The sequence below is a fragment of the Zophobas morio genome, unplaced genomic scaffold (genome assembly GCF_036711695.1).
Source record: "Zophobas morio isolate AGI-343-1 ecotype UQ-CSIRO unplaced genomic scaffold, CSIRO_AGI_Zmor_V1 ptg000030l, whole genome shotgun sequence".
Lineage (NCBI taxonomy): Eukaryota > Metazoa > Arthropoda > Insecta > Coleoptera > Tenebrionidae > Zophobas > Zophobas morio.
In genome coordinates this window covers 11,857,710-11,871,908 of record NW_026972135.1, presented here as the reverse complement: position 1 = coordinate 11,871,908, position 14,199 = coordinate 11,857,710, and the positions used below count along the sequence as shown (strand labels likewise).

The window sequence follows — 14,199 nt, the reverse complement described above, 5'->3', positions numbered from 1 at the left end:
TGAGGCAGTAACATACTATTAAGTAATAATTTGTAGCTTTTGTCCAAAAAGATTTCAGATACCTAGGCACTAAACTGTAGAATTTCGCAAACTTTTGTTGTAGGGGTAATTATTAATATGACCTCAAACAAGTAGCACTGAAATGATTTTAAAAACACAAAATTAATTTCATTTATCACCTTAAAACATCAACTATCGCGAGAAACATCTTTCCTTTTTCCTGACAGCTTATGCTTTATTCACTGCATTAATTATATCATGCTTCAGAAAACAAAATTATCTAACAAGAAAAGATAAGAATGTCCCCAAATTCCATTAAAAAAAAATTGGTCTAAAGAGTTTAGACAGTACTTCCCTCGCTGTCGGAAACTTAACGACTGCATGCCTATTGTGTTTTTTTTCTCATTACATTTTTGCAAGGACACGTATATCAGTTGGGATAGATGTAGTGTAATACTAAGAATAAAATTATTATATTCTCAAATTTTCGGGAAAATGAATTGGGTCGTTTGAATATTGATTTGTAATAATCAATAAAATAACGAAACAATTTACTCACGTATACCTACGTATCAGAGGCAACTGAAAATCGTGTATGTATAAACATTCTTAATTTAAGATGACAGGCGTAACAGCATACGTGAGAGCCAAACAGAGAAACTGTAAACAAAACGACCGTCGGTTTTATTGCTTCGACTTCCGCTTATTATATAAAACATTGGGTTTTATTTTAATTCTTGGCGGTGAAATTCACAATTGGTTGATTATAAACATGTCTATTTCACATTCGCGGAATCAAGTGAACGCATAAAACAAATGCAGGTCTGTAATGTTAAAGTCGATGTAAATAAGCGTGCTACCCTTATGTTTCAACCGAATTTTTCCTTTAACAAATTTTGTGTCTACCAAATTGGGTTGGTTGGGGTGTAATACTAATAATAAGTGTTGCCTTTAATCTAATCAATAAAATAAATTGACTTCATTAATTTTTTTGAACCACCTCTTAAGAAAATCTAAAAAATATGAATAGAATGATAAATCACAAGTACAAACTCATCATATTTTTTGCATTTTAGATAGGATTTATTCAGCAAAATTTAAGGGTGACGTCATCAATTTTTTTAGGAGGGATGAACAAATACATTTTGAACAAAAGTTGACCATGCTTATAATAACTTTAAAATATTCCCAAGATTTCAAAGCATTCGGTTTTGTAATTCCTGATTAAATCGATAAAATAAATTCACGCCTTCATTAATTTTTTTGAGTCACCCTGCATATGCAAATCCAAAAATATGAATGGAATGATAAATCACAAGTACAGACTCATCATATTTTGTACATTTTAGATACGATTTATTCGGCAAACTTTTGAGCTGACGTCATCAGTTTTTTGTAGAAGATAACCAAATATATTTTGACTAAAAATTTATTATGCTCTTTATAACCTTAAAACATCTGCAAGATTTCAAAGCATTCGGTTTTGTAGTTCCTGATTAAATCAATAAAATATATTTACGCATTCATTAATTTTTTTGAGTCACCCTGTATATGCAAATCGAAAAAATTTGAATGGAATGATAAATCACAAGAAGAGACTCACCATATTTTGTACATTTTAGATAGGATTTTTTCAGCTAAATTTTGTGGTGACATCATAAATTTTTTAGGGGGGACGACCAAATACGTTTTGATCAAAAATTTACCATGCTTATGATAATTTTAAAATGTCTTCAAGATTTCGAAGCATTCGGTTTTGTAGTTCCTGAGTAAATCAGTAAAATAAATTTACGCTATCATTTATTTTCTTGAATCACCCTGTATATGCAAATCCAAAAAATATGAATGGAGTGATAGATCACAAGTACAGACTGATCATATTTTGTACATTTTAGATATGATTTATTCGGCAAATTTTCGAGCTGACGTCATCAAGTTTTTGGAGGGGATAAGCAAATATATTTTGACTAAACATTTATTATGCCCTTTATAACCTTAAAACATCTGCAAGATGTCAGAGCATTCCGTTTTGTAGTTCCTGATTAAATCAATAAAATATATTTACGCATTCATTAATTTTTTTGAGTCACTCTGTATATGCAAATCCAAAAAATATGAATGGAGTGATAAATGACAAGTACAGGCTCATCATATTTTGTACATTTTAGATATGATTTATTCGGCAAACTTTCGAGCTGACGTCATCAAATTTTTGGAGGGGATAAGCAAATATATTTTGACTAAACATTTATTATGCTCTTTATGACCTTAAAACATCTGCAAGATTTCGGAGCATTCGGTTTTGTAGTTCCTGATTAAATCAATAAAATATATTTACGCATTCATTAATTTTTTTGAGTCACCCTGTATATGCAAATCCAAAAAATATGAATGGAGTGATAGATCACAAGTACAGGCTCATCATATTTTGTACATTTTAGATATGATTTATTCCACAAACTTTTGAGCTGACGTCATCAAGTTTTTGGAGGGGATAAGCAAATATTTTTTGACTAAAGATTTATGATGCTCTTTATAGTCTTAAAACATCTGCAACATTTCAAAGCATTCTGGTTAGCAGATTAAAAATTAAATTTCAAAATGTTGTTTTATAATTTTGATTTTTTTTCCAAAAATCTGGACGTTTCGGGTGAAAAGTCGATTCAGAGTTGTAAACTACATGTGTAGGACTATGTTATTTTATACAATTGAAAACCCATTTACTATGTACAATTTTGAAGTGACGTCATCGCATTAGTGGTGGGGATGATTAGACAAATTTTGGTTAGCGTTTTACCATCTACATGATATTCTTAATATAAGTGCAAAATTTCACAACAATCGGTCGAGTACTTTCGGAGATTATCTGTCTAATAAAAATCCGGGACAACAGACGGACAGACGGACGGACAGACAGACGGAAATGGAAGACCTATTTCTTCGTCTTCTAGGGGTCATGAAAGATCGAGAAAACGTAAAAGTAGAGAGTCGGCCGACGGACTCGATTACAATACTTCCTTTGCTTACGCTCGGGAAGTAAAAAACGAAATGAGAAAAAGAAGAACGCCAACAAAGTGAGAAAGAACATTTTAGTTCTATTTATAAAAATGTTTAGACTCTCTAAAGCGCCTAGAACTTCACTTCACTTTTTTCATGGTTAACAATTAGGTATTTTAAAAACAAGTGGGTTTTTTTATATCTTATTTTTTTCCCTGAAAGTGCTTGACATCATCTTGTTTTGTATTGTAATAAAATCCATCCGGCGAATAGCTCTTTCATGCCAAGAAGACAAAGAAATAGAACTGAGAATTGCTAAAAGTAACAACTGTGCAAGAGGATTAAGAAAAAATTAAAAATAAAGAAATATCAAGGAGAACAAAACTAAGAATATGTAAAACAATAACAATATGTAATAAAATCCATCCGGCGAATAGCTCTTTCATGTTTTGTCGACGTTTCATGACCCATAGACTACGGAAAAATAGATCTCCCATTTCCTTGTTTGTCGTCTCTGTAGATTTTTGTTAGGCAGGTAATCTTCGAAACTGCTCGACGGATTGTTGTCAAATTTTATATGTATGTTATAAATATGATGTATATGGTACGCTAATCAAAACTTGATTAATCTTCGCACCGAAATGTGATGACATCATTTCTAAATTTACAATAATAAATTTTACTTAAATTTTAGAAAATAACACGCTCCTGCAGTATTTGACGGACTCTGCTGTGACAGATTATTATGTTTACCTCTTCTTATTAATTATTGTGAATTTTTTCAATGACATATTCAGTATTTTGAGTAGCAAACCAAAAGCGTTTTTCCTCCAGTCCTGTATTTGTTTTTCTGCTAGGTCTTCCTCTATCGCTCCTTTCCACTTTTTCCTTGGTCTGCCTCTTTTCCTTTTGCTCTCCGGAATTTTCCATGCCATCATTTTAACTTCTCTTTCTTGGGTCATTCTTTCTTTCATTGCAATCTTTTTATTTTTATGAAATTACTTACAACTGTGTCTTTATATAAATCATATATTTTTTCATTAGTTCTTCTTTCCCATCCTCCTTGTGTTTGTTTCCCTCCAAAGATTCTTCTAAGTATCTTCCTTTCCCAAATTTTCAGTCTTTGTTTCATTTCATTTGTCATAATCCATGTCTCGCACGCGTATGTTAAAGTTGGAGAAGGTTTTACATATTCTTAGTTTTGTTCTCCTTGATATTTCTTTATTTTTAATTTTTTCTTAATCCTCTTGCACAGTTGTTACTTTTAGCAATTCTCAGTTCTATTTCTTTGTCTTCTTGGCATTTGTTGGTTATCAACACCCCTTAGTACATAAGCATTTCTATTTCTTCAAATCTACTTTTAATCCTTCTTGTCTGTCTATATGTACGTTGTTTTTGTCTCTACTCCCACAATTATTCTTTAGTTCCACATATTTTGTTTTTTCTATATTAAATTCTAAGCATATCTCTTCTGCTTCTCTCATTAGCTTTGCTGTTATCTTTTCTAATTCCTTTCTATTCCTAGCTAGTAGGACTAAATCGTCTGCGTAGGTTTGACATTGATGGCTTCTATTGAATAGTAGACCCTTCCTCTTTATATCACTTTCCTTATAATATTCTCTAGCATCAGATCGCATAGAGTTGTTGACCGGATCACCTTCTCTGAGTTCTTGTTTAACATTGAAACTGTCGCTAGTTTTTCCTTGTACTTTTACTCTGCCTATTGTGTTTTTCAATGCCATTTTTACTTCCCGAGCGTAAGCAAAGGAAGTATTGTAATCGAGTCCGTCGGCCGACTCTCTACTTTTACGTTTTCTCGATCTTTCATGACCCCTAGAAGACGAAGAAATAGGTCTCCCATTTCCGTCTGTCTGTCCGTCTGTCCGTCTGTCCGTCTGTCCGTCTGTCCGTCCGTCTGTCCGTCCGTCTGTCCGTCTGCCGTCCCGGATTTTTATTAGACAGATAATCTCCGAAAGTACTCGACCGATTGTTGTGAAATTTTGTACTTATATTAAGAATATCATGTAGATGGTAAAACGCTAACCAAAATTTGCCTAATCATCCCCACCACTAATGCGATGACGTCACTTCAAAATTGTACATAGTAAATGGGTTTTCAATTGTATAAAATAACATAGTCCTACACATGTAGTTTACAAATCTGAATCGACTTTTCACCCGAAACGTCCAGATTTTTGGAAAAAAAATCAAAATTATAAAACAACATTTTGAAATTTAATTTTTAATCTGCTAACCAGAATGCTTTGAAATGTTGCAGATGTTTTAAGGCTATAAAGAGCATCATAAATCTTTAGTCAAAAAATATTTGCTTATCCCCTCCAAAAACTTGATGACGTCAGCTCAAAAGTTTGTGGAATAAATCATATCTAAAATGTACAAAATATGATGAGTCTGTACTTGTGATCTATCACTCCATTTATATTTTTTGGATTTGCATATACAGGGTGACTCAAAAAAATTAATGAAGGCGTGAATTTATTTTATCGATTTAATCAGGAATTACAAAACCGAATGCTTTGAAATCTTGGGAATATTTTAAAGTTATTATAAGCATGGTAAACTTTTGTTCAAAATGTATTTGTTCATCCCTCCTAAAAAAATTGATGACGTCAATTTATTTTATTGATTAAATTAAAGACAACACTTATTATTAGTATTACACCCCAACCAACCCAATTTGGTAGACACAAAATTTGTTAAAGGAAAAATTCGGTTGAAACATAAGGGTAGCACGCTTATTTACATCGACTTTAACATTACAGACCTGCATTTGTTTTATGCGCTCACTTGGTTCCGCGAATGTGAAATAGACATGTTTATAATCAACCAATTGTGAATTTCACCGTCAAGAATTAAAATAAAACCCAATGTTTTATATAATAAGCGGAAGTCGAAGCAATAAAACCGATGGTCGTTTTGTTTACAGTTTCTCTGTTTGACTCTCACGTATACTGTTACGCCTGTCATCTTAAATTAAGAATGTTTATACATACACGATTTTCAGTTGCCTCTGATACGTATACGTGAGTAAATTGTTTCGTTATTTGATTGATTATTACAAATCAATATTCAAAACGACCCAATTCATTTTCCCGAAAATTTGAGAATATAATAATTTTATTCTTAGTATTACACTACATCTATCCCAATTGATATACGTGTCCTTGCAAAAATGTTGATGACGTCATCGCATTTTTTTTTAAATTCCCACTACAAAAATGTAATGAGAAAAAAAACACAATAGGCATGCAGTCGTCAAATTTCCGACAGCGAGGGAAGTACTGTCTAAACTCTTTAGACCAATTTTTATTAGATTTATTAGTTTTTCGGGAATATCTAGTTCTCTCAATATGTTTATTAACTTCGTCCTGTTCACCGTTTCGTAAGCTCTTTTAAAGTCCACGAGAGTAAATGAGTAAGAATTTCATATTCGTAGTTTCCTACCATGATTTGTTTCAATATAAATATTGGATCGATTGTCGTTCTTCCTTTTCTAAAACCTCCTTGATATTCTCCTTCAAGTCTTCTTTTTATTATCGATGCCAGTACTTTGTACGTAACATCTAATAACGCAATCCTATGGTAGTTTTCGCAGCTTCTTCTGTCACCTTTTTTAAAGAGCGGCGTTATGAATGCTTCTTTCCAGCTATCCGGCATTTCTTCCGTTTCCCAAATTTGCTTTATTATCAGGTGGATGTCGTCTTACAGATTTTCACCTCTATATTTTAGGTTTTCTTTTGTAATTCCATTTCTCTCTGGGCTTTTGTTATTCCTCATCTGGTTTATGATCTCTTCTATCTCTTCTCATGTTGGCATTGCTTAAAGAAACTTACTTAAAGTTCTTTTTTTTTGGTACTTGTTTTTGGTCTTCCCTCTGACCTCCTCTGATTTTGCTATTTAATATTTGTTCGAAGTACTGTTTCCATCTTCTTAATTTTCCTCCATGGTCGCCTATTAAGTTGCCTATATCTTTTGTATATTGCGTAGATTCGTATTTTGTTGACTTTACGTTTTGTATGTCTTGATAAAAGTTTCTTATCTCTTTCTTCTGGCATGCTTCCTCTATAGTTTTATTTGCTTTTCTAAAAAATCCATTTTTTCTGCGACATATTTGCTTAACTATTTTTCTTTGATTGTTATAATTCCTTGTATTTTCTTCGTTTCTTATCTGCAGCAAAGCTATTTGATAAAAATTAAGTTTCAAATGGAAGTCCTTTGTCAACCAATTCTAGTGAGATTTGTAAAAAATTACACATACAGTGGTCTCCTCAATTATATCACCAAGTTTTATGTTAGAAGACATTTCTAATAAAAAATTATGATACATAATGTAGCAACATGCTTTTAGTGTATACTACTTCCAAACTGTTGTCAAAAACATTAAAATCAGTCAATTAACAGCTGTTCAAAATTTGAAAAACATACTAAACGAAAAGATCAAAAAAATGGGGATAAAACAAATACGGATCATCTTAGCGTCAGGAGTGGCGTCCTTTAAATACACAATACAAAATAAACCAAAGAATTGATGTATCCAATTTTTTCCCTTACACTGTAACTGGTTTAGCAATCCATACACATTTCAACTTTAAATTACAATGATTGTTTTAATTTTATAATTTCTTGAAGAAGTTCAAACCATTGGATTGGCTAAAGACACTTTTAAAGATCATCACTACGAATTGCTACGGAAGTTTCATGTGAAACATAACGAATTGGATCTGCTACTAAGATCCTTTCTGCATTTGGCATGTTTTTACGGAACGAAATTTCCAAAACTGAAGATTGCTGAAAAAGGATCAGCTCTCAGATTCAATAACAAAGAACTGGCCGGAATTGGTAAAAGAAGATACACACACCAAGAGGGTGACGGGTTTTTTGAATAATATAGTTCTTGATCCCTATAAAACTGACAAACTCTTTGGGTGAACGCTGTACGATTGTGTTTTTTGTGTACCTACTGAATCTCTACATTATACAGAAACATCTGAAGCAATTGCACAGACACGTGCAACAGTATTAGAAAAACCTAAAAACTGCAAAGACGATTTTCTCACAGTGGTCTACTATTCTCTCAAATTCGGATATAATGATTGTTCAAACTTACTTCTGAAATACCTTCGTTCGAAAAAGCACTCTTAATGGACAACTATAATGGAGAAAGCTTGCTTTACTTGGCTGTCAAATCTGGCAGTCACGACAATGTCGAGGTGTTATTAGATAAAAGTGCTAAAGCTAACACTATTGCAAGCACGTATAACAAAAGAAGTTTGTTACATTTTGCTGTTAAAAATGGTAACAACGAAGTAGTTAAACTAGTTCTGGATCGATGTGCATTTCCTGATATCATGGATAGATACGGAAACGCTCATTTACACATAGCTTTCAGTAAAGACATCTATCAACCAGCTCAGCTTCTTCTGAAAAATGGTTCAGACGTAAATTTTGCTGATAATTTTGGACGCACGTCTTTACAACTGGCAGCAACCCTTGGACACCTTCTGATTCTTCAGTTGTTGCTTGACCACGGTGCTTCAGTTTACAAGTGTGATAATTTTGGTAAGAGTCCGCTCAGTTGTGCTCAAGACAAGAATCATCACAATATAACGAGACTACTACTAAGAGAAGGTGCGACCACTACGAATACATTAACAAGGAGACTTTCAGCGATTGAGTATGATGAGTATACTTCTTATCAGTTACATTGGGCTGCTTATACAGGACAAGCTGAAAGAATAGAACCTTTGTTGCAAGATGGTTGGACTATCAATTACGTTGACCATTTTGGGCGAACTCCACTTTATAGGGCAGTTACGGAAAAACATTTCAGAATTGTGTAAACATTTATTGATAAAGAAGCTGATGTTGATATTCCTGATAATAATAAAGTCATGCCTTTATGTATAGCAATCAGCAATGGTGATCGTAGAATTACAATTTTGTTACTAAAAGGGATGCCTCTGTAGATGTGAGAGATAATTTCGGATATACGCCCTTACATTGGGCTGCGATGTACGGTAATGTTGAAATTATCAAACTCTTGTTAGGCAAGACTCCAAATGTCGACGCTGTTGACAACTTTGGTAGAAAACCTGTACAGTGTGCTGTAGAAAATGAATACTGTATCCCTACTCGAGGTTGAAGAATCCAAATTATCAGAAGTAGCAAGAGAGAGGTTGTCATTTTTACAACACTATGGGAATATCGTTAATGAAGTCAATGGTAAATCAAAACTAACACCGTTTGAAGAAGCCATCGACTCAGGAAACTACATCTTGGTGAAAAAATTTCTAAACCAAATAGACGACCTAAATAAAATCAATGACCATGGTCACACCATTCTGCATAGAGCTGTAATAAAAAGACATAGATTAACAGTTGAGTTTCTTTTGGAAAAGAGTGTGAAACTGGATACTCTAGACAAGTGTAATAGTTCAGTTTTGCATTGGGCTGCGATGATCGGTGACGCTGAAATCGTTCAAATATTAATAAAATGGAATGTCGAAGTTAATGTTATCGATAATTTTGGAGATAGTTCTTTAGCAGTAGCAGCGATGAACGCCCATCTTGAAGTACTTTCGCTACTATTAAAAGAAGGTGGTGAGGCTAACATTGTGGACAAATGTGGAAACTCTCCTTTGGACTGGGCATGTAAGAAAGATTATATACAGTGTGTAGAGGTTCTTTTAGAAAATGGCGCTGTTGCTAAAAGTTTACAAGAGGAAGATCTCTTGGATTTGGCAAAAGAACAGCGGACATTTTTGAAAAGAGCAGCACTGTATTGAACGTCCAGTCATGTTTTTGTAATTTTGTTAAGTAATACATTTACTTGAGTGCTAGTTATTTATTTCGACGTGCTAAGGTTTTGTTACAGTTTTTACTTCAATCAATTGAAAAACATTACAGTGGTAATGAAAAACCTGAGTTTCCTACCTAAAGAGTGGTTACATTATTTTAATAATGGTAACTACAGTGTTAATCGTAAATGGCGTGATTTACTAATTGTTAAATACTTTTAAATATGTTAAAAAACTTTTTGAAGAGTGCCTTATTTATAAATCTCTCATTTGTGGTCATTTATTTCAAGTAATCTAGTTTACACTTGATACACTTTTTTTCAGAATTTGTATTACTCAAGTAGTGCTATAGTACAGATTTTTGAAATAAAAATAATTGCCATAAAACCGATACCTGCGCCTTTTTTGTTAGAACATGACGTTAATGTAATGTTGTTTTTAGCTGACCACGACACAAATTTCATCATCGTATCTTGATACAAATAACTAAGACTTAAAAGAACTTCTTGAATTTTGAAATGGCCTTCAAAAAATTTTTCGGATACTTTTTTTAATGTATTAGACCGTAAATCAATAACAGCGAAAGTATGACCTTCGAAAATTCCAGCAGGCAAGTCACTTATCAAATTGTCGTCGAGATAAATACTCAAATACTCCACTGTCAACCCGTTGAAGACCTTTCTATCCACTTTTCGAATTCTGTTAAATGAAAAGCGGCATTCTGCGTTATTTGTTGTCAAAAATCCAAAAGAATGTTTTCCAAGATCTGTAATTTTATTATGTTCACATTGCAAATACTCTAGCTGAGGTAGATTTTTAAAACTTGCAGGATTAAAGCGCGTTAGAAAATTGTACCATAAATGCAGCTCTGTTAACTCATTGAGATCAACAAAAGCTTCATTTTCGATTATTTCAATCGAACAATTTGAAAGCAATAGGGAAACAATTTTCAAATTTTTAAATGTGTGTCTTTTAATGATTTTAATTTTCCCATCACGGACTTCAAGCGATCCGGTTAAGTCAACGTTGATGAGTAATTCTGTTTCTATTTCTTCAACATTGTAACTGTACAACACAATTGAGTCGACACTTTCTGTAATATTGAACATTTCGTTGCACAATTTTGTATTATTTAGTAAATTTACGTTGATTTTTATAGCGGTAGGTTGTACCCTTATGGGAACGTCTTTCTTTACTTTGGTGTGTCTGTCAATCATGTAAGATATTGGGCTGATTTCATGGATTCCACATCCAACCACACTTAATAAAATGAACATAAAATTATAAACTATTATGGACTTTTTCAGCGACATATTCAGTATTTTCACTAATAGGAAAAAAAATGACAGGCAAGTACTGAGTACCGAATGGAATTGGATTGCCATCTAATTCCAAAGGGGTTTCTAGAGCAATTTTCTATTTGATACAGAAATGTGTAATCGTCTGCTCAATTATCTTAGGAAGTTTTTTTTATTGCAGGGAATTTCATAACAAAAAAATATGTGACGATGTAACATATTATTAATGTATAATTTGAAACTCTTGTCAAAAGCAATAATTCTATCAAAATATTTCAAATATCTGGGCGCTAAGCTATAGAATTTCGTAAAGTTTAGGTTTAGGATAATTACCAATGGGCAATTGTCCTAAACAGAAATTCTGTGTCGTTAAAATTTACTCTCAACTATCGAAATCACGAATTCAATAGATTTATTTTACAAATGACTCCTGTAATTTTTCGTTTCGTCTAAGAATTATCCAAACCGGAAAAACTTTTTACCATCGCCGCCGGAACTAGCAGAACTTCTCCCATGTAAAATTAGTTATTTCTCAATTCATAAGCGACGTTCACCCAAAGATTCATACTTAATACTTTAGTTATTTACACATGTTTTGAAAACAAAAAGCTTTTTCACATATTTTCTGGAAAGGGGATTTGTAAAGAATGTTGAATCGAAGTTAACAAATATTTATTTTTCAATACAAAATGAGAACTACGAGCCAGTGGAACACACTTAAAATAAAAACGAAACACATCTTGCAGCAACGACTTCACTATGTGGTGAAAATTCTTAAGTTTTATATTCTATATCCTACTTCAAAAATCTCTTACTTGTGACCATTTATAAAACACTGACAAGTGACTTAATATGAACTTGTACAGATCTAGCATAAGTATTTTCTTCAAAATTGTTGAAACATTACTCCATTAGTGCCATAGCAAAGATTTTTAAAATAAAAATAATTGCACTAACACCGACTACTGTGGCCTTGCTGTTAGAACAAGGAGCTAAAGTAATATTGTTTTTGTTCGACCACGAAACAAATTTCATTAACGTATGTTGATATAAATAACTATGACTTAAAAAAAAGTTTTCAATTTTAAAATGGCCTTCAAAAAATTTTTCGGGCACTTGTTTTAATGTATTAAATCGTAAATCAATGACAGCGAAGGTATATCCGTCAAATATTCCAACAGGCAAGTCGTTTATCAAATTGTCTTCAAGATAAAAACTCAAATATTCTACTCTCACACCGTTGAAGACATTTCTATCCAACCTTTTAATTTTGTTAGATGAAAACCGGCATTCTGTTTTATTTCTTCTCAAAAATCCAAAAGAATTTGTTTGGAGATGTGTAATTTTATTATGATCACAACGCAAAGACCGCAGTTGAGGTACATTTTTAATACTTGTGGGATTAAAGCGCCTTAGAAAATTATTAGTTAAATTCAAGTTTGTTAACTCGCTGAGATCAATAAAAGCTTCGTTTTCAATTATTTCAAGTGAGCCACTTGTCAGCCACAGCGAAACAATTTTCAAATTCTTAAATGTGTGTCTTTTAATTATTTTCATTTTACCGCTATAGATTTCAAGCGATCTAGTTAAGTCAACGTTGCTAAGTAGTCCTGTTTCTATTTCTTCAACATTGTAACTGTCGATGAAAATTGAGTCGACTCTTTCTGTAATGTTGAACATTTCGTTGCACAACTTTGTATTAGTTAGTAGATCTATGTTGATGTGCCCTATAGGGGAATGTTCTAGCTTTATGGTAAAGACTTCGTTTACTTTAGTTTGGGTATCAAACTTGTAAGACATCTGGCTGATTTCATGGATTCTACATCCAATCACACTTGATAAAACGAACATGAAATTGTAAACTATAATGGATTTCTTCAACAACATATTCAGTATTTTTACTAATATTTAGTAAAAAAATCCACAGGCAAGTATTGAGAATCTAATGGAATTCGATTGCCATCTAATTTCAAAGGGATTTCGAGAGCAACTTTCTAAATGATAAAGAAATATGTAATCGTCTGCTCAATTATCTTACCAAGTTTTTTATTACAGGGAATTTCATAACAAAAAAATATGTGAGGCAGTAACATACTATTAAGTAATAATTTGAAGCTTTTGTCCAAAAAGATTTCAGATACCTAAGCATTAAACTGTAGAATTTCGCAAACTTTAGTTGTAGGGGTAATTACTAATATGACCTCAAACAAGTAGCACTGAAATGATTTTAAAAACACAAAATTAATTTCATTTATCACCTTAAAACATCAACTATCTCGAGAAACATCGTATGGTTGTTCTCCCTTCGTTTTTCCTGATAGCTTACGCTTCCTTCACTGCATTAATTCGAACTATCAAAAACACGAATTCAGTCGGTTTATCTTCGAAACGATCCCTAGAATTCTCCAAGTGTATCCATTAGCCAGCTATATACCTCGCAGACAAATATCATGCTTCAGAAAACAAAATTATCACTTTAAGTACGGCACCATGTTTGTTAGTTTTTCGTTCTGGACCGCAGCTTTTTTACGCGGTTTGTGGTAACACAATTTATATTTTATAAGCGATGTCCAGTAAAGTTGACTTTTTTGATAAATTTCGAAGTTTTTCTGTTACTTATGTAATTATTTTCGAGTATATCCGAAAGTAAAGGCACACCATGCTGCACAGATGGTATTTATTTTTATCGCATTTTATCGTTTTTTTACAGAAATCTGGCCTTTTACAGATGGGTATTGGAAGCATGTCTATTGCCATCTATGCAAAATACATATTTTTTTTTTACAGAAATCTTCAAATGTTGAACTATACTTTTGAACCGATAGACAATCATGGAACAATCCTCCAGACTGTACAAACAACCGTTCCTTCAGAATTAAATATAAATTTGCGTCCAGTAAACTGGATGCGGTCTGTGAGTAAAAACCACTATGTGCAAGAAACTGGACGGCGATACTTAAAGTGTTATCTGACAAGAAAAGGTTAGACTGTCCCCAAATTCCACAAAAAAAAAACAAGAAATGAGAGTAAAAAGAACACCAAAAGAGTAAAAAAGAACAAATAATGCATGATGCATAGTTTGAAAC

The 14,199-nt window shown here is 32.7% G+C and overlaps 2 protein-coding genes across 2 annotated transcripts; both read left to right on the top strand.

Moving 5' to 3' along the window:
- Window positions 1-8,159: 8,159 nt before the first annotated feature.
- On the top strand, window positions 8,160-8,858 carry LOC135138572 (ankyrin repeat domain-containing protein 50-like). Its single transcript, XM_064068554.1, has one exon. The coding sequence runs from the start codon at window positions 8,160-8,162 to the stop codon at window positions 8,856-8,858; it is 699 nt and encodes a 232-aa protein (XP_063924624.1).
- A 51-nt stretch (window positions 8,859-8,909) lies between these two features.
- LOC135138571 (inversin-like) lies at window positions 8,910-9,803 on the top strand. Its single transcript, XM_064068553.1, has 3 exons — window positions 8,910-8,937; window positions 8,985-9,101; window positions 9,163-9,803. The coding sequence occupies exons 1-3, from the start codon at window positions 8,910-8,912 to the stop codon at window positions 9,801-9,803; spliced, it is 786 nt and encodes a 261-aa protein (XP_063924623.1).
- The last annotated feature ends 4,396 nt before the right edge of the window (window positions 9,804-14,199 follow it).